At 37.4% G+C, this 27,064-nt stretch overlaps 1 protein-coding gene across 1 annotated transcript in view; it reads right to left on the bottom strand.

Annotated features, from left to right (window-relative positions):
- Positions 1 to 27,064, bottom strand: part of LRP2 (LDL receptor related protein 2) — a 110,851-nt gene that overhangs the window by 22,976 nt on the left and 60,811 nt on the right. The window contains exons 33-60 of the mRNA XM_077181442.1: positions 26,707 to 26,850; positions 25,631 to 25,740; positions 24,562 to 24,739; positions 24,037 to 24,250; positions 23,339 to 23,578; positions 23,016 to 23,204; positions 21,112 to 22,032; positions 20,398 to 20,563; positions 19,763 to 19,921; positions 18,567 to 18,856; positions 17,363 to 17,566; positions 16,753 to 16,995; positions 16,025 to 16,150; positions 14,216 to 14,335; positions 13,272 to 13,403; positions 12,201 to 12,402; positions 11,453 to 11,748; positions 10,436 to 10,952; positions 8,568 to 8,720; positions 7,947 to 8,117; positions 6,430 to 6,653; positions 5,843 to 6,020; positions 4,715 to 4,911; positions 2,908 to 3,153; positions 2,125 to 2,253; positions 1,848 to 1,967; positions 1,183 to 1,299; positions 796 to 912 (exon numbers count right to left, since the gene is read on the bottom strand). Coding sequence (XP_077037557.1) covers positions 796 to 912; positions 1,183 to 1,299; positions 1,848 to 1,967; positions 2,125 to 2,253; positions 2,908 to 3,153; positions 4,715 to 4,911; positions 5,843 to 6,020; positions 6,430 to 6,653; positions 7,947 to 8,117; positions 8,568 to 8,720; positions 10,436 to 10,952; positions 11,453 to 11,748; positions 12,201 to 12,402; positions 13,272 to 13,403; positions 14,216 to 14,335; positions 16,025 to 16,150; positions 16,753 to 16,995; positions 17,363 to 17,566; positions 18,567 to 18,856; positions 19,763 to 19,921; positions 20,398 to 20,563; positions 21,112 to 22,032; positions 23,016 to 23,204; positions 23,339 to 23,578; positions 24,037 to 24,250; positions 24,562 to 24,739; positions 25,631 to 25,740; positions 26,707 to 26,850 — 6,103 coding nt within the window. The remainder of the gene's footprint in view (positions 1 to 795; positions 913 to 1,182; positions 1,300 to 1,847; positions 1,968 to 2,124; positions 2,254 to 2,907; positions 3,154 to 4,714; positions 4,912 to 5,842; positions 6,021 to 6,429; positions 6,654 to 7,946; positions 8,118 to 8,567; positions 8,721 to 10,435; positions 10,953 to 11,452; positions 11,749 to 12,200; positions 12,403 to 13,271; positions 13,404 to 14,215; positions 14,336 to 16,024; positions 16,151 to 16,752; positions 16,996 to 17,362; positions 17,567 to 18,566; positions 18,857 to 19,762; positions 19,922 to 20,397; positions 20,564 to 21,111; positions 22,033 to 23,015; positions 23,205 to 23,338; positions 23,579 to 24,036; positions 24,251 to 24,561; positions 24,740 to 25,630; positions 25,741 to 26,706; positions 26,851 to 27,064) is intronic.

Raw genomic sequence — 27,064 nt, 5'->3', positions numbered from 1 at the left:
TCACAGGATGTGGTAACCATCAGAAAAATAAAGATAGTACTGTGCAGATGCCCTTTCTTACTTAAAGCACAGGTGTTAAAATTAAGTATATGGAAAGATGTACAGAACTGCCCTGATGCCAACATGAAGAGAAAGGAATTCTCCCAAGTACTGAAGCCTAAGATCATGGGAACATGTAAGTCAGAACCAGCACATCAGTATCACCCAAAAAGCCGATGTCAGTCAATGCAGATACAGCACAGAGGGAATATTTTCATTCCAACTGGGAACAATACTTTCTGGGTAAACTGCTGCAGCTGTAGATCCAGGCAAGCTACAGACATTTTTTTCATAGTAGATCAATATACCAAAGAAAAATAGAAATGGAAAAGTGCATTACTTCCTTGGGTTCACTGACACTTTAGGACACTTTACACTACTTTGAGTATTATAGAAAACAATCTCATTAGAAACCTTGTTAGAATTTGGTACAACTGAAACAGTTTGGTTCTTGCAGTGCTCATGGGATAGTGAAAAATTTTAATTCAATCACATGTGTATCTTCTCCTGGACTTGGTAAACACATTCATTTCCTACCATTAAGAATGTGTTTACAATCAGTGTCAGAGACGGGAACCCATTATTATGTTAAAATGCTGATTCAAAATATTATGCTTATCCTGAATTTTTACTAAAATCATTGAGCATTGTAGAATTCTATATCTCTAAGGAGTCATCTCACTTAAAAATAGGGAAAAGTGCAAATATTCCTGGAAGTGACTACAATGAGCACCAATTGCAAAGCTTATAACTCACGACAAGTTGCTTCATCAGAGAAATCAAGGCAGTCTGCATTTCCATCACATCTGAAGCGCTCTGCAACACAGTGTCCACTCTCACACTGGAAATAACCTGGGTGGCAGGTTCTCAACTCTGAAAAGATTAAGAAGTAACTGTTGAAAGATCTTCTTGTTCAAAGACAGAAAAACTTTTTATATTTTGAAAACAATCTTCTAAAAATGCTGGAAAATCTCAGACTACTAAAACTGTGGTATTCTCTATTTTTGGTGAAGCGACTAACATGACAGGGTGAACTTTACTTCTTTAAAGATGCTTCCCATAAAAGATCATTTTGCAGAATAATTTATCACATTAGAAACAAGAGTGTGAACATGTAAGAGGTAGCATTCAGATAATACACACCACAATCACGTTCATCTGAATTGTCCTCACAGTCGTCATCGTGGTCGCAGATCCACCGGGAAGGAATGCAGCGCAGGTTGTCACAACGGTATTCACTTTCTGTGCACTCACGAGGACCTTCATTTAAAAATCAACATACAAATAGGAAAAGTTTCCCAAATGTAAAGTTAAACATCCACACCTGTCTCATTGAACCAGACAAAAGTAATGTGGGCAGAGGTAAAATCTTAAAAATTAAATTATGTTAAAACATCATTACCCCCAAGTACTCTTTAAATATGGTCGATATTCCATGTCCCTCTTGACACAGAAAAAAGGAAAATCACTGCAGACTTTGTTTCAAAACAGAATTTTACAGAAGCTTTTAATTCAAATAAGAGAAAAAAGATCCACTGTTATTGTTTAAGAAACTATACATTTGCACACAGAATAAAATTCAAATGTCACTTCTCAGTGGAAAACAGGAATTTGTGTTATTGTGATGACTGGATGGATTAGTGTTTTTATGCATCCTTTATATCAGTGTGGTATTTCAGCAAATAAAAGAGAGACTACCATATAAAACGAAGGGTTGCATTTGAGAGCTGCTGTGTTCTCATAAAAAAATAGAAGGATATTTAAGTCAAAAGTGGAACTGTATAGTTATGAAGAAAACAAGAACTCACTGCAGTTATGCTCATCAGAGTTATCTCCACAGTCATCATCTCCATCACACTTCCAGCGCAGCGGGATGCATCGATGATTGTCACAACGGAAATCTCCAGAAGGACTGCAAGTCATCTCCTCTGAAGTGTAGACAGGTTGACAACAAAAGAGCACATATTAGCATAGTCTTTGCCCAGGTACATTATTACTGAGGGCTTTCAGAAAATCTGAGTGTTTGCAAATTGGAGAAATATTCTAGGCACAAAGTTACGTTTAAATGACCATCTCCAAACTTACCACAGCCTTGCTCATCACTGTTGTCTCTACAGTCATCATTCCCATTGCACACTGCCCACAATGGTACACAACGGTAGTTGGTTCTACAGCTGAACTGTGTGTGATTGTCACATCGATAAGCAGGTCCCACTGAAAGAGGCAGTTGTCCAAATTAATGGTGTTACTTAGCCATTAACCATCCTCTATGCTTTTCTGCGTCTCCTAACCTTTTATGATTTACATTCAATTATTTTGACTAAAAAGAGTGTTGTAAAAGAGAAAGCATTAAATGAATCTGATTTTACTATCTTTTCTAGTCTATGCTGCTTGTATTCTGCATATGTTACAAACCCATCACAGGATCAAATCACACTCATTGTGGTTTTCCCTAAACTATTCAGACCTGGTGACACTGGCAAGAGCCCCAAATGTGGAAGCCAGAGGAGGCAGCTTGTCCTCAGATGGCAAAAAACTGGTCACAAGCTCTTGAAGACACCCATTAGTTCAGAGAGACATGATAGACCATATAGGAAAATCCTAGCATCAAGAAAGCCAGAATGAGATGCTTCCAGTTTCTGATAATCTGGCCAGGATAAATAGGCTTTCTCTCCTTCAAGAATATGTAAATAGTAAATTATCACATAGTCTCTATGTTTTCTAACACTCTTTACTACACAAATGCAATTAGCTTGCAGAAAATACACCTTTCCAATAAACTTTCAATCTCAGGAAAATTAAATTATGTGCTTCTCTCTGCTATTAGTGCACTTTAATGTAGGCATTTTACTACAGCTGTGTGCTTACTGCATTCGTGGAATGGCTCATCAGAGTTGTCACCACAATCATCATCCACATCACACTTCCAGGACTGTGGGATACAGCGGCCATTGTCACATTTAAATTGGCCTGGGGGACAGGTTCTACTGGCACAGTGATCACTGTCTTCATCCGAGTTGTCACCACAGTCATCCTCTCTATCACACTGCCAGGCTTCTGGGATACATCGTTTGTTGGCACACTGCCACTGATGAGTTTCACACTGGTGATTAGCTGAAAGAATACAGATCAGCTGTTAGGATACTGAAACTTACAGAAATCATCTGCTGCTGTTATATCAATTGAGCCCTTACGTTTACATCAACAGTTAAAAACAAAGCCAGAAAGAAATTTAAAATGTCACATATACTTGCCCAGTTAAAGCAGTTAAGGTACACATTTCTAACATGACATTTCACATTTTCCCCAGGTATCTTCAGACAAGCTCACTAAGGCTCTACAGTTTTCTAGGAGCAAGACATATACTACCTTCTCCTAAAGCAGAGGGAAGTAAACCCAGCATTAAACATGATTGAGGCAGGGTCTCCCACTCACTTCACAGAAGAGCTAAGTGGCATTTTGGCTCTGACCATGCTATCAGCTTAGGTGTGTATTGCCTGATGAGCCTGTTTCTCAATGAATGAACATGACAGAAAACATAGGAGAATACCATGCTAATATCAACTGCACAACGTAGAAAAACCTCTATTCCCAAAGGACAAAGCACTGAACGGTGATATCAGCAGTGCTGGCAAACTGGGGTAGCTCTGAAAACAGAAGTCAAAACTTATCCCTGTTTCCAGAATTTCCTGCCATACTCCACTCTACTACTTTCTTTTACATACAGTGCCAAACTGTTCTGGAGAAAACAGTGTATTATAATTTCCATTAACATTCTAGACCAAAGGATTCTGTTACCATGCACGAGATAACAAGTAAAAGGAATTCCATAGGCCTAAACTGATTTTTATTGTACCCAGTATGTTATGCTGTACCCAGCATTACACAGCTGCCATACTTCTACTTTTAAGTTCCCCTGTGGCACACTTAAAATCTTAGCTATTTGAAACTCAGTTAAAATTGACATTTCATTTAATTCTGTCATTGTTAGAACCATGTTGGAATGGAAGGCAATGACACTATCAGTTATATAACCACACTACTTTCCCTTTTGCTTTACATTACTTGCTTGCAACTGCCAGAACTACATTATTTACAAAAAGAGAAGGAGGGATAGGCTTTTTAAATTAGACATAAGTATGTGGAATAGCATACGTTTTTAAGGAGATAACATTATTCCACAAGCATAATTATGCTACATTTCTGTAAGACTGCTATCACAAACCGCTCTCCAAAACAAATCTTTCCACATGAACTGGATTTTGTGCAATGCAGAGGATGTAATAATTTTGTCCCATCACACAAAGTAGAACAGAGAAATTAGACTGACCTGGGCATTAGGAAGCCCTAGACTCTCCATAATCACCATGGCTTTACTCAGAGCAAAACAAAGTGAGCCCTGTTTCTAATATTTGATATCTCAGATGGTAATTTACCTCAATGCAAATTTGTCTTGGAGGTATAGAAACTGTTTATGTTTTGATATAGTACATTTTTGCTCACCTTTACCCTGCTTGCACAGAGGTGAATTGCTCCAGCAGGTGCAAGACTACAGAAGACTACATCTGTCTATCTCACCTTTTTATCTTTGAAAAAGCTATAGTGATTATGAAATTTATATGTGATTACATGTTTTCTACTGGAAAATCAGCTTAATTTATGTGCTGGAACATACCACAAAGTACAGGATCTTCATCTGATCTGTCATGGCAATCCGGCTGGGCATTGCATAAGAAATGTGAACTTGTGCAGTTCCCATCATTGCACTGGAACTGCCCCACAGGACAGTACCGGTGCGGACAGGTCGGGGGCTCATCTGAGCCATCTCGACAGTCCCTCTGCCCGTCACATTTCCACCAGATGGGAATACACCTACAAAGAGAAAGCAGTGTGTTCTTTGTTGAGGATATGGCTTTACAGATGTACAACCATCCTTTTACAGCACAAAAGACAGTCTTGTCTTAGTGATAATTTATTGAAACATCCAAAACATCTTGAATTTTATGCCTTCTATTTCGTATGTTAAATGCTAATAAAATATGCCAGAGTACTGTCACCAGAAACAGATGATAAACAGAAGATATTGGTCAACCTCTAGAAGGAAGTTCACAGAAAATAATAAAGAATTAATTTTTATGTTTATTTGGGGTAATCCTCTCTGATATTTTTTAGATCAACCATTTATTGAGGTCATATTTCAATAATTCACCCAAACTTTAGCACAAAAAATTTCACTAGAGATTATCATTATAACACTGCTTCAAAAGGCAACCCAATAAGCACATCTTCCTCATAGGCTCCAGGGTGATACATCAGTACAAGAGCTCTTATATGACCATTCCTCTCCCTCCACTGCTGTCTCAGTAAAAGGGGTTAGAAATGCGCCCTCACATCAGCTAAATGGCTTTCCTGGGACACTGGCAGACAGTATATTTTTGGCAGAAACAGATACATTGTAAAAGATGTTTAAAAATATATATAAAATAAAATTCCAGGTTTGAGAATTCAACAAGAAATGTTTTCTGGAGGTACATGCTTCTAACAACCCAAACTTTGCTACATCAGCAATGCCTATAATAGAAGGAAAAGTTAAAAAGTACTACTTAAGGAACCAGCCTAGAAGTACTCTTCCAAAATGAAAGCCTGTCTTCTTGTTTTTTCCTAGTTTTCTCTCTGCAAGCATGTCACAAATTCATAATGAGAACAGAAGGAAGCCCTAATTTCCTGCCCTTTTGAACAGATTAAACTGTAAAACATAGCCTTAAAAACACATGGAAAAAGGGATGGTGAGACACAGACTTACCTCTCAGTGTCTGCACAGAGAAACTGGGTGCTAGAGCACATTGGAAGGCAGTGGGCTGTATTGCCAAACTGTATGACCATGAAGTTATCAGGACATTCACAGGAAAACCCCTGACCACCAGCTTTTATTAGGCAAAGATGGGAACAACCACCATTATTGGTGCCACAAGGATTATTAACTGGTAAAATAGAAGAGTAAATATTACCATACGTCGTAAATTCCAGAACACAAATGTTTCAATCTATGACAGATTCCTCTAATACTGTTTTGAAACCTTAAATGTAAGAGGTTGAAAACCAAAACCTAGATAAGTAGACATTTCATGAGAGAAATATGTGTCATTTCATGTACACAAAATCTATGCTATCAAGCAATGATGTTTTAGAAACTAATTTAAAATTATGCATTAGCAGTTATTGCTTTTCAAAGAGAGGGCAATTCATAAATGTAAACTAGATGCCTACATTTAATCTGTACCTTTTATTCCAGTCAGCAAAGGCAAAAGCTGAGTGCACTCAGAGTCCTTTACAACTAGTCCCCAGATAACAGCTGACCCTCTAAATGCAAATCTAATTCTGTTTTCTCACCAAATGGTTGTCTGTATGGATGGTAAACATGGATGTCAAATGGTCTGTGTGTGGTATTCACAAGAACAGTCCTTTCTGATCCATCATATTTATTTCCTTTTTCAACTGTCCTTGTGTTCCAGTCAGTCCAATATATTGTGTCTTCAAAAACTGTTATTGCAAATGGATGAGATAGAGTCCCATCATACACCGTGTGACGATGATGTCCATCCAGGTCAGAGTACCTTCACAAAGAAAAATTTGTGCAAAACATTCAGATAAATGCTAAAACTTCTTTCCATCTTTTCTCTTCACACATTATGTATGCTTATGGTCTTTCATTATTGGTGACCAGAAACATGAAATGTAGAATTGCAGCTTCTTTATGCCCTAAAGACAGATGACCATCCTTAGCAAATTCATTTTAGTATATGGAGGAAAGTAAAACAGGCTATTTCAGGGAAATAAATGGAATAGAGTAACATCCACTGAAATGTACAGTCCTCCTGAAGCACATTAGCTAGAACAATGAAATTTTGCACATTTATTGCCTTAACAGCGAGTTATTTTTGTCACAAAAGAGACTAGCTTGCCTAGATGATTCAGACTGCTAATATTGAAACACTGAAAACAATAATAGCCTTCCTATATTCCTAAATTTTACATGTCTTTCTGATTTAGAGCTTCCTTTGCTGAGCTATCTTTGACAAGATTTTACATTTTTCTATACCTTCCTCATATATGGGGAAATTATGAAATACAAGAGAGGAGAGAGAGAAAGAGAAACATACACATAATTAACTCACATTTTTAAAAAGACATCTCTAATACTTTATCATAGAAAAGGCTACCAGAAGAATTAATAGAGAAGAATAGAAGTAAATACAAATATAAATCTAAATGTGCAGGCAAATATGAATACAAATATGAACACTAACATAAATACAAGTTATTGGTTTCAAAATATTTCAGTATTATGCGTTTCAAAATTTAATTAGTCAGATAACTATTACTTATTTTTACTGCTATTTAGGTGGAATTTTCTTGTACTAGAAGCAATGTATAGATTTTTCTTGATTGACAAAAGAATCCCACTTGCCAACAGGAAATCCCATATCAAACTTATGGGCATTCAGACATCTTCTAAAGGTTTGTATACAACTTATTAGCACATAACTAGTTTAGTTACAGCTCAATTCTCATCTATAACCAAAAACAAGAGAATCAAAAAATAGGGAATTTATAGTCAATTTTGCTTTGTTTCAGGTTGCATAACTAGACACAGAGAAGTTGCATCTTTTAGTACAGAGTGTGAGCCTTTTCACTGTAATTTTTCGACAATTTTCATTGAATGTAGCAACTCAGTTACTGTGTCATCTAATGATCCATATCATCTACTACTCCAGGCATTTTGACTCCAATTTTCTATAAAGTCAGTGGGCAGAAGTATGTATTCTTTTCACAGCACCAAGAAATTCTCCCACCACAATCTGACATGAGCACTCATTTGGTTGTTTTAATATTTCCTGTGTACATACTCAATATAATTTAGATGGGCATCTGTCCAGTAGAGCTTGTCATTGGTGTAATCTATGGTAAGTCCATTGGGCCACTCTAACTTTGTAGAGATGATTACAGTCTTCTCCTTGCCATCCATGCCAGCTCGTCCAATATAGGCTCGATCTGCCCAGTCTGTCCAGTAAATCTGTCTGTTCAAATGAATACCTAGAGTTAGGATTGTTGAAGTAAACACTAGAAGCCATGCCTCAAATATAGTATTTCCTGACAAGAACTAAAGCAGAGATTGATGAAGAAGAAAGCTAATATATTTCTTAGTTTAACTGCTACAGCAGACAATTGTGCAATCACAATTTAATTCAGTCAGCCCTAACACCTATCAAACCATACACACTTCTACCACCCTTTTTAGCCTTGCAATCAGAACTTTCTAGTCCATATGGAACCAGATTCCATTTTCATTGGTAGCTGACAGCCATGCATATACACCCACAACAGGCAAGCTACTATTTCTCCTAAGCTGCAAATAAGTACTAACACCACAGAAATCTAAATGCAAGCAGCCCAATTTTACTTCAGATTTTCAGAATAGTGCAAGATTATTTGCAAAATAAAGGAAAAGGACTCTTGGAAAGTCATACCCATATTTTGGATGAACAACAACTGCTCTGGGATACTGAAAGCAGAAAGTATTGTTGGCATCCACACACCGATCCAGCAGTTTTTTCCGGAATCTTCCATCAAGTTCAGAGACGTAGAGACAATCTCGGTAGGCATCCACCCAGTACAATTTTCTGAAATATTTGAGAGTTAATTTATTAAATATTTTCCCCCCTTATTTTGCTTCACAACATCTTTAATTTTTTTTTCTCCTAGAAGCAATGCAACCACTGCAAAGGAACATATACTTCATTGACATCTCTTCTACACCATGCTCCAGGCTGCCCTTTTCACTTCTGTTTTCCTTGTAACCACAACCAGTGGTGCTAAATTCAAACTTGCAGGTGCCCAGTTGAGTAATAATATGCCATTTGCCTACAAATTCCTGAACCCCTCTTCCCTTTCTTTCCTACCAACAAAGGCCAGGAGCAGGAAAACAGACATGCAGTGCAATGGACTGTGACCAGGGCTGTAAGGCATTGTAGAGTATCCTCAACTGCTCCATGCTGCCACCTCTGCTATCGTCAAAAAGCTAGAAAAGTCCCAAGTAGTTTCACACCCTAATTTAAACTTCACCTTGAATTTTCTAACACTTCTATTATTTGCCTGGGAATTACACACAGCTGTAAGCCAAGAAATCATACAAGCAGAAGCGATGATTTTTTTAAAGCATCAAAGCAAAGCATTAAATTCAATTAGAACTACTGCAGAATCCTTTGAAATTCTCTGCAGAGCTGGCCAGCTCCAGCATCCACACTGTCATTCCAGAAATAGCCTGACAGATATAATTCTGCCTACACCACCCTAAGTAGCACCATTCCCACCAGGAAGGAGGAGAAAACAGTCTTCTCCAACCTGCATCTCATGGCAACTTTTAATCCTCTCTCTGCACAGAAAACAAGCAGGAAAATTCAACCATTGTACTGTTCTTCAGCCTGCCTGGAACACCTAAACAAGAACTGACTGAAGACATAACTAATGGTAGCTGAAATAATTCAAAAGCTATATTAGAAATGAAGCTGTAGGACCAGTTCAGCTAAAATTTGCCTTTTGCTTCATCATCTCTCCATGATTCATAAAACATTTGGGGCTGCCGGCAACATTAATTATCATTAGTTTAGAGACAAAGTGGCTTAAAAATAAAAACTATTACATAGATATAGTCATATAAACACTCTCATATAAGTTCCAAAAGTGACTTTTTGAACAATTCTATTTGGTTTACAGTCTGATCCATGTTATTTAAACTTTTCATACTTATATTACTGCACTTGGAAAGCAAGAGGAAACACAGCAAGACCACTGTCAGAGTGGCCACCACATAATGACAGAGGTTCTGGGGCAGTAAATCAGACTACTTTTTGAAACACAGCAGGCAACTAAAAATTTACCATATTGAGATGTGTTTTCCAATTACCTCACCCATATGCTGACCTCCTGACAGAAAATTATGTGGGTCACGTTGTTTGAGTGTGTCAGTTAAAGGTGCATTTTTTAAGAGCCAAAGACACATGCTCTTCACACTGGTAGAGGAGCTAAATTTCATTAAGGCTTACTGTTACTTACTCCACTGGGATCTAGAACCTGCATGCCAATCCCAACAACTGCTAGCAAATGATCAATGGGAGAGCAAGTCTGACAGAACCTCAGTATACTACATATCAGAGTAATTTAAGTATTAGATGCTAATAAACAATTTCAGAGCAGTTGTGTAATACTACATCCACAACCCAAACTATTTCACTACTCATCAGGAATTTCATGTGGAGTGAGGAAAAAGCCCTAAGATAAAATTCTTCACACATCATTTCTTCAGTAGCTCAGAAAGACAAAAAATGTATTTTCTTACCTGCCAACCCAGTCAACAGCGATACCTTCCCCGTTGGGCACATCATCACTTATCACTGTCTCCTTATTTGTCCCATTTAGGAACATTCGTTCAATGACATTCCTCCCCACATCAATCCAGTATAACCTCTTTTCCACCCTGTCAAAGTCCAGTGCCACCACATTTCTCAGTCCTTGCAAAATGAGAGAGTAAGACTGGCCATCTGCTGTGAGATTTCTCAGATAGTAACGGTTGCTAAAAATAAGGTATGGGGAGATATTACTATTTTGCCGGCAACTTTTTCCATCAGGCTCCCGGATATAGCCTGGGGCACACTTACAGATGTAGGAGCCAGCTGTGTTCTCACAAATCTGGCTACATACTGATGGAGTTTCATTGCACTCATCAATATCATCACAAGTCCGTTTATCAGACATAAGTTTGTATCCGGGATGACAAGTACAGTAGAAACTTGTCTGTGTGTCTGTACAGTCATGATCACATCCACTGATTGAAGGGTCACTGCATTCATTTACACCTGGGAAAGGAAAGGAGTTCTATTCAAGGAGCCAGCTAGCAGAGTAATAGTGCAGTCACTTTCCAATGCCCTCTGTCTCTCTCTCCTTGCTACCACCTGAAAATGCTGAATGTGGATGTGGGCTGCTGTAATAAAGGAAAAAAGTAAACAACACAATCTAATATAAAATTATTCTACCACCTCTGAAGTCTGTCACAAAACACCGAGTGCAAAGTATGGGCTATGGCATATTTTGGAAATGCAAGGGCAATGTGTAACAATGTATGAAATACATTTTGTTTGTATCATTAGCTCATCAACACAGTCAGTTAAAGCAGCGCATGGTAAGTATGACTTAACTAAAGCAAAAACATTTAAAATTTACATTTCTTATAATTTTAATTTCTGAGAAACAGCCATGGAATAGATATGATTGGAATTAAGGAATTTTTTTAAGAGTGTATTTTATCAAAGGTGCCTAAGATTTTTAAATTAGACAATACAAATAAATGTATACATACCACATCCTTTTTCATCACTGTTATCTAAGCAATCATCCAACCGATTGCAGACTTTAACCAGCTCAATGCAGTTTCCATTGTCACATTTAAAATGATGGGGAGAACAGGTTGCTTCTGGTGTACTACAGAGATGTTCCAGCTCATCAGATTCATCACCACAGTCATTATCCCCATCACAGATGTAGGCTTTGGAAATGCAGCGCCCATTCTGACAAGTAAACTGGTGCTGTTGACACGGTTCATAGATGCATCCTCTTTCATCACTGCTGTCACCACAGTCATTCCGCCGATCACACCTGAAGAAGAATGAACACTCTCTTCAAATATAAGAAGGCAATCACTGTCTTCAGGGCAGATGAATATATACACTCTCCCAATTTTCAAAGAAGGTTGATATTTTTAGCTCCCATAGAAAAGACTTTCAGAAACTGGGGTGATATTGTATAGTCTGATCTTGTGAGTCCCGCTAATATTCCCTGTGTGCATAACAAGCTAGACAGAATCACCACAGGAGTGGTTACTAGTGACAATAAGAAGGATTAAATGCTAATGGTGAGCAATAGGAATATTAACAGAAAATTCTAGAGCTTTTTCAAGTCAAAGCTAAAGCACAAATGCAGAGCAGATAAACAGTTTCATTACAACATGTATATCTAATTACAACTAAATGGTGTGAAAAAAAGGTTAAATTAGCCCTTCACAATTAGCAATTTTGAGAATCTCTACAGCTGCTTGGGAAGTTACAAACCTGTATGTGCTACGGATGCACAAGCCATTACTACAGGTAAACTCATTTTCTGTGCAAGATCTTCGTGTGCAGTTCTGGTGTTCATCAAGAGCATCACTGCAGTCAGCATCACCATCACAGACCCATGCCCGAGGAATGCACCTCCTGAGGGGAGGTCGATTGTTGGCACAAGTGAACTCTGCTGCTGTGCAGTTGCGGTTTGCTGAAGGAAAAGCACATCCACTAACCAAGTTACACTCTGTGTATGTGACACCCTCCTCCACCACCCACACAGACAGCTTGGATATCCACCATAATCCACAACAGAGCCATGTCCTGCTGCACATGCAGAGATAGATACCACTGTATCTTCTCACTGACAAACTGCACATTGCCTTTCGTGGAGGCTGAGTGGGAGCTAAAGCATTCCTTAGGCAATCCTGACATGTGCAGAAATCTGCATCTTACTGGATTCTCAAATAAACTTTTTCAGCCAGATTTTCTGGGAGCTGAACAGCCTCTATTCCCTATTTTGTTCAAGGTATTCTGTGCTCCAGGGAGCAAGCAGAGGTAGAAATATTACAGTTAATAAGGGCAAGGACTACAAGTATAACCAGCTATTCTTGAAAGAATCAAGAAGCAGGACCAGTCTTGGTGAACCTCCTTCCCTTTGTTCACCTTCTGAACAGATACACTTATTTTGTTCACTAATTTTTAAAGATTTTAAGCCACAAACATGTGGTTATTAATATGCACAAGGTGCAGTGCATGATCACTAGGGAGTACCTCCACTGAAGCCGCTCCAGCTGCCCAGATCACACACACAACCAGGTTAATTATATCTCCATTTCAACTCAACAATTCAAAGAAGAATAACTGCAAAATTAAAACAATGGTTTTTTGGGGTTTTTTTACTAGTAAAATATTCAATTTAGATTCAATATCATGAAAAGGATGGTATAGAAAGATTGTACCTCATGCTTAATGTGCACCTTTTATGGGGTAGAAAAATAGGCAGTGTTTGGGGGTTGGTTGTTTTCTAAAAAACATCTGCAGGACAAGGTGCAGTATCTACTTGTATTAACCACCTACCACAATTATGTCTTTGATCCTCATCGCTCATATCCCCACAGTCATTATCACCATCACAGATCCACGTTGCTGGGATACATCTGCCATCATCACATCTGAACTGGTCACTCGAACAAGTCCGCATTTGGGGCACTTAAAAATGAACACAATCCTATGTTTGTTAAACTAACCTGCACTGCCATGAAATCTACTGAGGACTAGTTCAGTCAGAAGCTTAGGACAGTGAAATGTAAAATGAAAGCTTAATTGTAAAATAGTTAATGTATAAGATGCAAAACATTTTCTTAAGCTAAAGATGCAACTCCAATAATGTGCAAAGCGAAACCACAGAAGAATCTTTCCTTGTGTTATTCTTACTTTTACAATGAGAATAATAACTATGTTATAATATCAATTGTCAGTGAGTTCAGTTAGCTCCTTCTCTTCTTCCCTGGATATCACTGTCCTTTTTTTCACCTCCTACCCTACTCCTCTGCTTATTCCCATCAGCTTCTATTGAACATACAGGATTTTTTTACTGTAATACTATGATACCCATATACTGTGTCAACACCATTCTCCTCTGCATCCCACATTCCTTTTTTCCCCAAATGTAATACTGCATGCACACTTTCTGAACAGCATGGCATCTGCTTTTATATGCAAAACAATACCAAAATACTTGCTATTTTTTGCCATTTGATTCACTACCATCATAGTCTTACAGGGATAGGAGATTATACATTAAGAGTATTACAATTAGTTGTTGCAACTAAAACCTTCATATTTCATAGACAGCTTTAAGGATTTAAAACTCAAATTACTCAGTGACTCAGTTTAGCGAGAGTGAATAAAACCCAGAAGATACTTATTTTCCACCTAGTCTGGATTAAAGCTTCTGCCTACAAGACAAAGTATTGATTTGTCATAACCCATCATGTTGTATCTTCTGAGTGCAGACTTACCACAGGAGGCAGGTTCATCAGAGCCATCAGCACAATCTATTCCTTGATCACAGTACCAATGGGCAGGAATACAACGTCCCGATGTGCAACGAAACTCACTATTTGTGCAAGTCAGAGAGACTGGAAGAAAAAACCTATGCATGACTTCTTTTTTTCCCCCCTACCCTTCCAACTTGTTTTAAGTTGCTTTTGAGTCCATGTTATGCAAAAAATATTACAGTCCCCAAAAAAGAAAGAGAAAAAATTATGCTAGGAAGGATGACTTTTCTCAGCCTCTCTGGAAAGAGTTCATTGTACAAACCAGCTTGATATTGGTACGCAAAAGAATGTGCTTGATTTTCTCCCTGGGCATACGTATCAGCTAGTAAGTAGACAGAATTTGCCCTGGAAATAAGATTGCATGCAGCAACTGTAGATATATTCTACATCTATGCTTGAGATTTGTGCACAGGAAAATGACCAAATTCCAGTGCACTCATTTCTCCAGTGCTCAAACCAGGAATAACAGACTCAGTGCTCTACAGGAAATCAAAATGTGCACTAACGAAGTAATATCTCATGGTAGAGAATTTTCCTTCCAGCAATTTTTCTTCACTTGCTGGTAGGAATCTTTCCTTACTGGCAGTGAAGAACAAACCGTAACACTGAGTAGTTCCAGCTCAGCATGCTGCAAGTACTCTCTGCACCTCAGCCAAGCCCCTTGATCCTGGCATGTATAAAGGGTTTTGACAATTTCTTCAGCAGTTACCAATATTTTCCTGTACCCTCTGATGGTTTCAAAATACCAGAAGGATTAAGTCTGGCCTTTTAAGTTGCTCTTCCCTGTGCCTTTAATGATGGAAAACAAGGACAGTTAACTGTTTCTCATTAACATCTTGGTGTTTCTTTCATCTCTCATTCTCTCTCTCCCTCTTCCTTGCCCTTCACCACTTCTCAATTTATGTAATTCAGCAGGGACATAAACAGTAGAAGGGACAAAGCACACCTTTGACAAGTAGAACAAGGCTCACTATAGCCACATATTCTTGACACATTGGTGTCCATAGATAAAAGTGGCCCCATTTTGGCTACAAAAACTGAACTCATATTTAAAAAAACTCTGGCATAGTTAGTTCAAGGCACATACCTTTAGAAAAAATAGTGAAAGCAAAAATTATCTACTCAGACAATACTAAAACTAAATCACGACCTGAAAATATCCATTATATTTTACAAATTGATCCATAGTATTTCATATGGGAAAACTACTACCTAACTTCTACCTAATAAAAATGTCCTAGCAAAGTTAATCTGGTTTGTAATTAAGGCTGATTGAAAACTAGGCACTTCCATATCCTAACTGGAAGATACAAGAATCAAATCAAGATAGAAGACACAAAATCAAATAAAGAACATATCATATGCTAAAGTATAACCACATGAAAGAGCTAAAAGAAATTTGAGACCATAGACAAATTCATTCAGTTAGAAGGAAGAATATTCCAATGTTAAAGTTATGGAAAAAGACAGCTCTCTATAATACTTAAATGCCAAACACCTTGTAAAACAATAAAGAATACAGACCAAAATAAGCAAAAGGAACAATCTTCAAATGCTATATTAAAACTCTGCAAAATTTATCATCTTTTTTATCCAATGAAACCATTATTTAAATAATTATAATACAATAGTATCATGTATATATAACTTCAGTATTACAAAAGTAGATGCTTTGAGAACAGTTGGAGTTACATTAAAAGAAAAGAGCAGTGGAATAAATTACAGAACTATCAGAGAAATAACACAGGCCCTTTAACTCTCTTAACTTACCACAGTGAGTAGGACTCTCATCACTCATATCTCCACAGTCATTATCACCATCACACAAGTACGTTCGAGGAATGCAAATATTTGTGCTTTGACATTTTGTAAAACCAGACTGGCATGTACGCTCCGCTTTAAGGAGGGAGGAAAAAACCAAAAGTGCTTTAGAGCTATTTTAAACACTGTTATGCCGTTATTTTCATGAACTGCAAAAGTAGCCAATATTGAACTAATCACAGTTTACATCTTAAAGAAAACAAACAACTGATAACTTTTATAAGGCGAGTAATTTTAAACTGTGCCATTATGGGATCCTAATATACGCTCCGGATTATTAAATATAGTATAATTAATATAGCATGACACAAAGTAAAAGGCCACTGTCAAATTCCAGGCTAATCCTGCAAAAACATAAACCCTGAATCCAAGTTATCTGAAATAATATTTTTGAAATGTTATTCACAAGAATTAACATTACATACTGCATGAGCATTTGTTGCTTCAAGGCAGACTACTTACAGCAACATTTATTATGTAATATCTTAGGGTGTTCCAGAACATGATTTAGCAACTCCATTTGCTTCAAACAGCACTAAACAGTATGTAATGTAAATTTAAAAAACTTTTGTCCTTCTTGCTGGTTTTGTCAGATTTCTTCACATAAAACCACATTTCCCTCTTCCTGTCTAGACAGTCAGACACCAACAGGCACTAGGTACTAAGGCTCAACTTACGACAATTCCTCTCATCTGATGTGCCATTGTCATAACAGTTGTTTACTCCATTGCAGACATACTGAAGGGATATACACCTTCCATTATTGCAAGTAAATTCCGTGAGGGAGTCACAGGTTCGGAACAAGCAGCCAAGCTCATCACTGTTATCCCCGCAGTCATTGTAGTGATCGCAGCGGTAATGATAGGGTACGCATCGCCCATTGCCACAGGTGAAAGCTGTTGGCTGACAAGTATGGAAAGCTGCAGAAAATAAAAAAGAAAAAAAAAAGTGCATAAAATATAATCTAAGTTCTCTGACAAAGTAACAAGTAAAATCACAATATTTTTACCTGCCAGAGCAAACACAGCTGCAAAACGGACTGCATGAAAAGTAAAATACATATTTAAATTAAAAAATTAGAAATTGCCTATACATGACAAAAATTCAATACTACAGTGCTTCTGGATTCTAAAGCAAACCACTAGTCTTTCAGACCTCAAATCTGTGAGCAAGCAAGGGATTGTATCTAAACTACAGCCATAAGATCGATGAATATAAAGCCATAAAAGTGACTACAGAACAGGCAAGCAGAGTATCCATTCTAAAGCAGCTATTTTAAATGCTTACCACACACACTTTCCAACTCATCACTGCCATCACCACAATCATTGTCATTGTCACATTTCCACCGCTCAGAGATACAATGTCCATTAAGGCATGTGAAGAAACCAGTATCACACCTGGTACCGTTATCCACAATACAGTGTTTGTTGTTATTGGCTAAATACCAGCGACCTTCAGAGGGGCACTGACATTCTGCACCAGCTGGACCTAAATTTATGTTTGACAGATTAAAAAAAATTAAAATAGGACACAACAAAAAGGACACAAATTTAACATTGATGTTTCATATAGACCTCCATGAAAGTGTTCACAGCTGTAACACTGGAAAAGGCAAAGCAATTTTCATAATTCCTATACAATCCATTTGCTTAGATAGTAGTGTGGTGACTTAGCCAGACTTTTATCTCAGTTAAGCATATGCAAACCCATTAAAACCCACAAAAGTTATTTCAGAGTTCTTTAGAGGAACTGAGATCAGAATTTGGAGTATCTTAGTACTTGCTTGTTGTCCAAATGCCCTTAGTGGCAGCAAGATGGCATGTTATGCTTTCAAATATCACAGCTATATCCACTGAGACTTTATCCCTCAAAATCAAAACAGGTGTTCAAAATTTCTTGTAATAGACAAACTGCTCTTCTCAAAATTAATGAGAAGTTTGAGTTGTTTTCAGGCAAGATAGATCTTTACTGGTATTTAAGATGCTACTAATGAAAACAGGCACTGAATTACTTTTTCAAAGTCAAGGATCACAACTTCCAAAAATCTACAACACATGAAACAGCTTTGTAACACTTATGTAAAGAAATAGCAACCATAAATTTTTAGAATGTCTTGTAGGAAACATCTGATTAATAAGAGCATATACTCTTAAGGTAAGCATATCCTGCAGCACTCACTTCATATTTCACCCAAGGAAAGTTTAAACCCCAGAAAAAAATGGTTTGGCTTAAGTTTGGTTTAAGAGAAACCCATAATTTTCACTTGCAAGGATTCTCAGACAAGATTTCACAACCCCTAGGTGTGTTTGTGAAACACCATGATCTTAAAAGGCAATTATTTTGATTGCATTTATAAATAAAGTAGATATTAAAAATTTGTGAACACTAAGAAATATTTCAGCTGTCCCCATGTGACTAGAATTGTTATAATCTAAAGTCTAATACAGACAGGAGTAATAGCTTACAGTCATCAAGCATAACAGCTTACCTGGTGCACAGATGTGACTGCAGCCACCATTGAACTGGTTGCAAGGGTTCATACACTGCTGCTGCTTACTTTTTGCCCAGACATGAATATCCATTGGTCTTTGTGGAAGATTCATGATCATTACAATCTGATCTGAACCATCATACTTATTAGCTCTGTAAATGCTTCGTGTGTTCCAGTCTGTCCAATATATGTGCTGATCAAACACTGTCATTGCAAATGGATGCAGAGCAGTGCTAACAATTACCTCACGATTTGTACCAGTGAGAGAGCATCTCTCAATCTTCTGCCTACAATAACAAAGAAATTATTACATCCTAAAGTCTTTTAACTTATGTATAAAACCAAGCTCTAATTAGTCTGGCAACTGACATCCAGCATTTCAGTAGTGTTCACCAATATCTCGGGTGCTGCTTATGTTCCCCCAAGTCCATTAACTAAAGTTTGAAACAGAAAAGTGTACGTTCCATTTGACATCCTGAATTCCTCTTAAAACAGACATCCCATTACAAGTGCCTTGCCCTCCTGCATGCAGATAAATCCAACAGCCACCTTCTTCCCAGAAGATTCCATAGAGACACAGGCCATGGGATTTATATTACACTACAGAGAACACTCTTCTGATACAAAAAAAAGTCTGAAAAATAACCTCTATGCTGAAGGAATCAGAGGGGAAAGGTCTGATTGCTGCAGTGGTTTCTCTGAGACCATGGGTAAATTTGAATGCTTAGAAAACAAAACCATTTTTTAAAACTTTCCTGCTGATGGAAGAAATTCTGTAGCATAAATTCAAGGTAGAGCTCTGCCTGGTAGGCAACAGCAAGAATATGAGGCCCAATTCCACAGGTGATAGTCATTAACTATGAACAATGAATACTGTAAAATGTGTACTGCAATTGTATTTGTTGGAGAAGACACTTATGAAAATCCTGAATTGCATGTAAGACAGACTGACAGCGGGTGCAAGTGCATAAAGCAGAGAACTACACTGTGACATAACTTCTTATTGCACAGCAGTTTCACAGCAATATTAAAACTTGACATTGCATTGCTACTAAGTAACTCCTAACATTCTATAATGTCAAGTGCCAAATTCAACTGAAAGGCTGAAAATCAGCTAAGAAATGAGGAAAAATAAATAGAGCTATTAAAATATTAACTAAATGTAAACCAACAAGTGTGTTTTCAATACATACAGATTTGCATCAGCCCAGTACAGCTGCTGTTCTTCATAGTCCAGGGTAAGTCCATTTGGCCATACTAAGTTTGTGCTCACAATGGGTGTTCTGAAGTTTCCTCCAAGTGTAGCTCGTTCAATCTTTGCATTTGAACTCCAGTCAGTCCAATACATATACCTGTCAATAACATAATTATATTTTCATAAAACAAAACTCACAAACTCTGCTTTTGGTAGCATTTCCACCCTCATGTCCCTTACTGAAGTGTACATTGCAAAACTACAAGAAAAGATCTTCTTCCTCTATTTTGGCTCGCATTGACGAGGGAGTCTTCTAGAGGGATCACTGGGGTCCACTGCAGTGAACTTCAGAAAATTTTTTCCAGCTCCTATGTGAATTCACTAACGTCAATTAATCTCTTTTTTATCTTTCTTAATTATAACACAGCATAACTGGTAATGAAATTAAAAGCACACTATCATACAGTAGTGTCCCCATCCTCTCAGGAAATGTTGATACTGAAACAAGAATTCTTCTGAGGCATTCAAGGGATACAACAGAAAAAGGGTTAGGGTTATAGGAAGTCTCTGGCAGCCTTTGTCAAGGTCTAAATTGTAGTTTCACCTGCAGTTAAAACCAAGTGCAACACATACCCTCTGCAGGGATCTAATACAATGGCTCTCGGCCGGGGCACACGGGCAATCACGGTGCGGTTTGATCCATCCACAGCCATCGAGCTGATGGTCTGATTGAGGTAGTCGCTGTAGTAAACTCTGTTGTTGATCCAGTCAAAGGCTATGCCATCGGGAGTCCCCAGGTCTTAGGCACATGCAAGCAAACACACACAATCTCAGCATGGTTTCCTGAGATACTTCAGCACTCTTCATCTATTATAATTTGGCTACACTGAAGACTTCTTTGAAATGCCATTGGCACCAGTGCAAATCTGTCCATTCAAAAAACTGGAGTAGTAATACTTGGGAATCAGGCAGACCTGGGTATATAACAGTGTTACAAAGACATTTCCCTCACATAGATTTAAGTTCTGCTTGCTATTCTTCATGTAGCAGGAATCCTCCCTTACTCCATTATATTAATTTATTACATATAATTTTAATTTATTCTGTACCATTTTATATACAGAATAATATCTATCCAGTTTTATATTTCCATATCATTGGGATCAAGATAAAATAAGAATCTCAAAAAAGGAAAAAATGAGAAAGAAAAAAGAGCATTTTATTAGATATCTTAACTAAGTGGTCAACCTTGACCTTTAATATAAAAATACCTAGGCTAGTGGTAGGTGCTGCAGGTCATTTTTTTTTAATATCTGATTAATTTCTACTATATTTCAGTGCACTTACCAGATGCAATTACAGTTGGAGAGCTAATTCCTGAGTAAATACTAACATAACTGATTCTTCCTGTTCCTGAAGGGTAACTTTGTGTAAAATATATTCGGTTGTTTATGCTGTCAAAATCCAGGGCCACAGCAGTTCTTAACACATTGACTGCGCGGAAGGGAGGACTGTGGTTTTCTGGATCTAGGTGGATACTTCTGAGGCCGTTTTCAAGAGCAAAAATCAGGTAATCATCTGTTGAAATGGAACATCTCTTGCCATCGCTGCCTAGTGTTCCAAAGGCACAACCACATTTCGGTGTCTGAATGTCAGGGAGAGCAAAACAGAGGTGAGAACAACCTCCATTGTTGTCCAAACAAGGATTGTTGTTGACATCAAGGGGAGAACGTGACTGGAAATTACTGTTGTAAATTGTAACATCCCTCAGCCAATTAATGTTATCTCTTATTACTGTTGGCTGATCAGTATTGCCTGGCTGCTTGCTGGCCTGGAAGACTTTTTTCAGGTTTCGATCCACCCAGATCATGGAATTGCCGAAGATAGTGATACCATATGGAGTTGGATAGCGACTGCCATAACGCACAATTTCAACATCACCACCATCGGGCTGAATTCTTGCAATCATATCTAAGGAATCGTCCACCCAGTAAACATTGCCATTGCTGTGATCTATGGCCAACCCACGAGGTGTGACAATGCCCTCAGACACAAGAACTGTTCTGTTGGTGCAGTCAAGAAACGCACGTTCGATCTTTGGATTTTGCCCATAATCAGCCCAGAAGAGATATCTGTTTTTTGGGTCAACTACTATGTGCCTTGGCATGTCTATGGTAGTTTTCAGAAGCACACGGCGATAAGTTGTGTTTAAACGCAAAACTTCTATAAAAGTCTCTGTCAGGAAGGCATTTGTAAAATAAAGATTTCCTGTATACAAAAACCAAAACAAAACAAAACAGAAAAGCAAAAGAGAAAGTTAATATTAGCATCAATACCTGAGAAACCCAAGTTGCTAAGACACCAAACCACAAAATGAATAGCCATCATAAATATGTTAGTACTTGGATGCATAAGGTATTCACCTACCATCAGATGAATTAGAAAGAAGACAGCCAAATTGACAGTAGACAATTAATCTAAATTCTCATGGATGGCCATGGGTATCAGTAGTACAGTTGCCTTTTAAAACACACAACTATAAAGTCCATGTTATGGCACAAGACTGTATACAGGAACTAAATTAAGTGTTTACAGCAGATGATTATTCTAAAACTCATCCCAACAAGCCTATCAATCAACTGAAGAACTTTTGCAAAACATATATACAGTACATATATATATACAAAACTAAAGTATTAATAGTAATTGTTGATTAATACATTCTGAAGAGTTAATATTTTAATTAATCTCTAATATGTTTAAATAGGAACAGGAAGTGCACATGTGGAAATTATAGATCAAAGATAAATATTTCTTCTGCTTTTTTTACTTTTCATTATAACTTATAATATGTGTACACCGGAATCTGAGGGTAGATAAAAAGTCCTTTCTTATTTACAATGTCATAAGACAGGTTTTGTGCATTCCTCTCTGGTACATGCTTTCACAATGGTAGTTCACAGCTACTTACAAATGTACAGACAAGTGCAGAGGCCTAAGACAAATATTAAAGCATCAGGAGAGAAAAGGCTCTGTACATCTTCTCTGATAAACTTTCACCTTTACAGATATATATAAATAAATGTAAGAGCCATTCATTACTCCCTCTTATTTTAAAATTAGTCCATTAAACCACAAGCTAGAACCATGGTATTTCCATTCAAAATAGTTCCATTAGAATCTGCTTATGTTAGCCTAAAAATTTTATAATATGTAAAGAATAACATTCTCCTAAATTCAGCTGTGCTTACCTGCTACCCAGTCAATTGCAATGCCACGGATCCCATTTCGTCCTATTCCATTTGTAACAACATTTCTAAAATAAGAACCATCAGGTTTAATTTTACGTATTGCATTCTGAGAAGAAACTGTGCTACTGAAGTCACACCAGAAAATGAAACCAGAAGGCATGTGAACATCCACATGAAGTGCATTTCGTCCTGAAATATTTTGAAAAGTATTAATTAATGATTCTTTTATAGAAACTAAATTCTTTAAAGTATGTGCTATGTTAGAAAGAAATGCCAAAATACCAGGCATGACAAGATTTTTTCCTATTATAATTTTCACATACCTCTTCCTGCCAGTGGTACCATGGCTTCAGAGTGATCTGATGTCTCTAAACTAAATCCTTTAATTGCAGAGAGCATAGAAACAACTACAAATGAACTGTATGGGGAACAGGTTCTGTTATCAGGATTTAGCTGAAAGCCAGTAGCACAGGCACAGGTGAATAATCCACCAGGTACAGGCAGGCAAAGCTGCTGGCACACTCCAATATTATTACTGCAGCCATTTGTGGAACCGGCAGAATCTGCAAAAGACATACATGGCAAAACAAAAATCTCAACTGCATCATCACAAACACCCATAGATATACACCCAAATGCATATAGTTGCATAGTATTAACAATCAGCTGACAAAAATAAAGATCCTAATCAGAATACATTTTAGCACAGATGTGATAGCAATGGGTTTACTGGTCTCTTGTCATCTAAGATCAATGGGGCCAACAGCCAGATAAAACAAATTTGAAGCTAAAGTAACAAAATTTCTTAGTCAACACAACTTTAATAAAACTACATGAGCCAGTAGATGCCTTAACTAGATGGTGGAGCATCTCTTTACCAAAACCAGGCAAAATGCTGCTGACACTTTTCCTGTAAGCCAAATCAAAGCATATCCTTTGAAAGAGCAACCATTCTGTCTCTAAGGAAAGTTCAAGTTTTTGCAAGTTGAATATCCTGAAACATCTCTCTACAAATACTCACTGTCTCTGTAATACACTCGTAGGCTCTTCAGTCTTGGGACATTATCTCTCAGTACTACTTTGTTTGCACCGGTGGCCTTGTCAACTCGTTCAATTACTTCATAATCTCGATCAGTGTAGTACAGAAAGGTACCGTACACAGCAACTCCCCAGGGATGAGAAAGATGAACCACGAGAGTCACACGATTTGTACCATCCAAATTGCCTCTCTCGATCTAAGAAATCATTTTAAAGATTAGGATTATATTTCCTATAGCAACAGTTCAGTGTTATAAAACAAAAATGCAACGCATGATACTAACATCTCTTTTGTGCATGAAATCTTTAGGTACAAGGTAGGACGGAAAGGCAAGCAGTATATGATTTCTGATCTTATACTTTTGATAGTATTTAATAATAACTATCTAGATTTTGCTTGGTCCTGCAACTCCCATTTATAAAAGAAAACTGAAGTAACTAAATCACTCATGTGAACCATAGATGCAGAGACAGGTAAAGAAGCAATTATTAAAAATATATCTCCTACCATTCCTGTGCTTGTGACAGCCCAGTACAACTTTTGTTCCTTAATGTCAATGGTAAGAAACTCTACATGGTCCAGGTTGCCAGTGAAGAGAGTTTGTATGCTTGAGCCATCCATGTTTGCACTGGCAATCTTTGCTGGGACTCCACTGTCAGTTCCCTGGTCTGTCCAGTACAGCTTCCTGTAACAGACATTAGCAGATCTGTTAGCAAAACTAGAAGCAAGAGAAATCAATGGACCAGAGTCGCTTGAGCATACGCTTAAAACCAATTCCTCTGTCAAACACTTCAGCACATGCTGAACAGAGCTCATGCTGAATCAAACCACAGTTAAAAAGAGCTTATTTGAGAAAGAGAAGAATGCTTGTTCTCTCAACAAAGAGAAACACCTGCTTCTCTTGAAAGAGAGGAATGCCTCTTAAATAATTTTTAGAAATCCATAACCTCGCCTATTTTGTCCCATGATACCATCAGCAAGTAAATGAAGTAGAGTATTATGACCATAACATAAAGGACTCCTCCTTATAATAATAATTCTGTTTCACAGATGGCTGCAACATTTCAGAGTGAGTTTGGTTTCAATTTTCAATTAAAACTACAGAATTAGAAAAAATCTAAATGAAACAAAAAAAAGGCAAATTATTCTTTTTGGGAACAAGCAGCAAAATTATATTTAGTGCTATACTTTTTGACATGCGACATTTTTCCCATGTAATACATCTTTCTAGGCTCAAGTCAGACATCACAAGATATTTTACAGAAAGACTTTGGAGTACTCTTTATTCTGGGTTCCCATTTCTCAGGGATTTTTTTACAATCATAATATTCTGAGATTTTCTTTTACATTAAAAAATGGTACTATACAAGCATGTTGTAAATTAAGGAGGATGAACATCTATGTAATAATTTAGGAAGCTATGCACTTATTTTTTACAGCTTAAAAAGAGTAAATAAATTCTGTCCAAATACGAAACAAACCAAACCATGTCAAATCCAGGATGAAAACCCTAAAAAACAAGAAAAATATGGAGAATATATTCATGAGCAAATAAACAGCAGTTCTGGAAATTTACCCTCTTGCTGGATCAACTGCCAAACCAATTGGTGTGCCAGCTCCCAGAGAGGTGCCATCATTGGTAATCAGTGTTTTCCTGTACATTATGTCACCATGCAGCTTCAGGACCTATGCAAACATTGAACTTATCAGATCATGCAATATAGAACTTACAGTGCATTTTCAAATTACAGGAATGAAGCCTAAATCAACATGGAGTTGAAATTGCAGAAGACTTTCTTGAATACCATGAAGAAAAAGCACATTGTTCTGTACTCTAACCACCGCCTTTCTCTAACATGCACCCCTTGAAAGAGCTGCTTGCAGCTAAGAACCTGCCTATGATAACAAGGAAGGCTCCTAAGCATAAAACAATTTATCTTTCAGTTTCCATAATATCTTCAAGGACTGAATGGGTAGATGAAATTCTGATTTAGGAAGTATCCCGTTTCATTTGCTCAAATTAGCTGCCTTTTAATTTAATAGTAGGCATTTATATTTTGGAACAAGAACTAATTACTGGGTTTATTCACAGTCATTACTATATAATATATTACTTGTCCTCCATTTCCCTACTCTGAATGACAATTTTATCATTCACATACCATGAGACTGCTTGTCTCTAGAAAGCTACATGATACATTATCAAAGCATTTGGGAATGGATCTTACTGCATTCAAGGGCAGCATTCCTTTACTATCAGGGGCATTGCATTCGGATCATTGATTTGAAGGAAGGATAATACCAGAAGTAACTCTAGTCATCATAGTGTTAAACACACCTGTGTGTTAAACACTAGAAGCCTAAGGCATTGTAGGGAGAAAACAAAAAAAGAAATTTATACACAAATAAATTTTGCAGGGTAGATCTATGCACAAATAAAGTGTCCAGAATATATCACTTTCAATCTTTTTGACTATGTTTAAATTTAAGTTTCTGTTCAAGTTTGTGAAGTATTTTTCTACTGACAGATTACACTTTAAAGTAAATCTAATTTAAGTTTTTCACGAAATAAATATTACTAATTTTAACCTGTATACATAGCAGTGAAAAATCTAGCCTCTTATTTTCCAATTGTCCCTCTTAAATAATTACCTCAATTGACTGTGTCCCTGGGTTCGTGTAATACAGGTTTGCAGATATCCAGTCTAGTGCCAGACCAGTAGGAGCACCAATAACAGCTGCTGGAGCAAAAACTGTCCTGTTGGCTCCATCTGACCTCACTCTGTGAATTTCACCCTTGGAAAGAAAAATAACAAAAGTTTAAAAAGTGTCAAGAGCAGAAAACACTCTTCTATTCCAACTACACTAGCACTTCTTTTATACTGCAATCATTTCTAATCACAGTTCTAGGCAGAAGGCAGCAGAGGCAGAGATAGGGCAGAACCAGGAATATAAAATGGAGAACAGGAATACAGAAATATCTTTTTTGCAGAGGGTGTTCCATCACTGA

This window comes from Agelaius phoeniceus, chromosome 7, assembly GCF_051311805.1.
Source record: "Agelaius phoeniceus isolate bAgePho1 chromosome 7, bAgePho1.hap1, whole genome shotgun sequence".
In the NCBI taxonomy this organism is placed as follows: domain Eukaryota; kingdom Metazoa; phylum Chordata; class Aves; order Passeriformes; family Icteridae; genus Agelaius; species Agelaius phoeniceus.
This window is presented reverse-complemented; position numbering and strand designations above follow the sequence as displayed.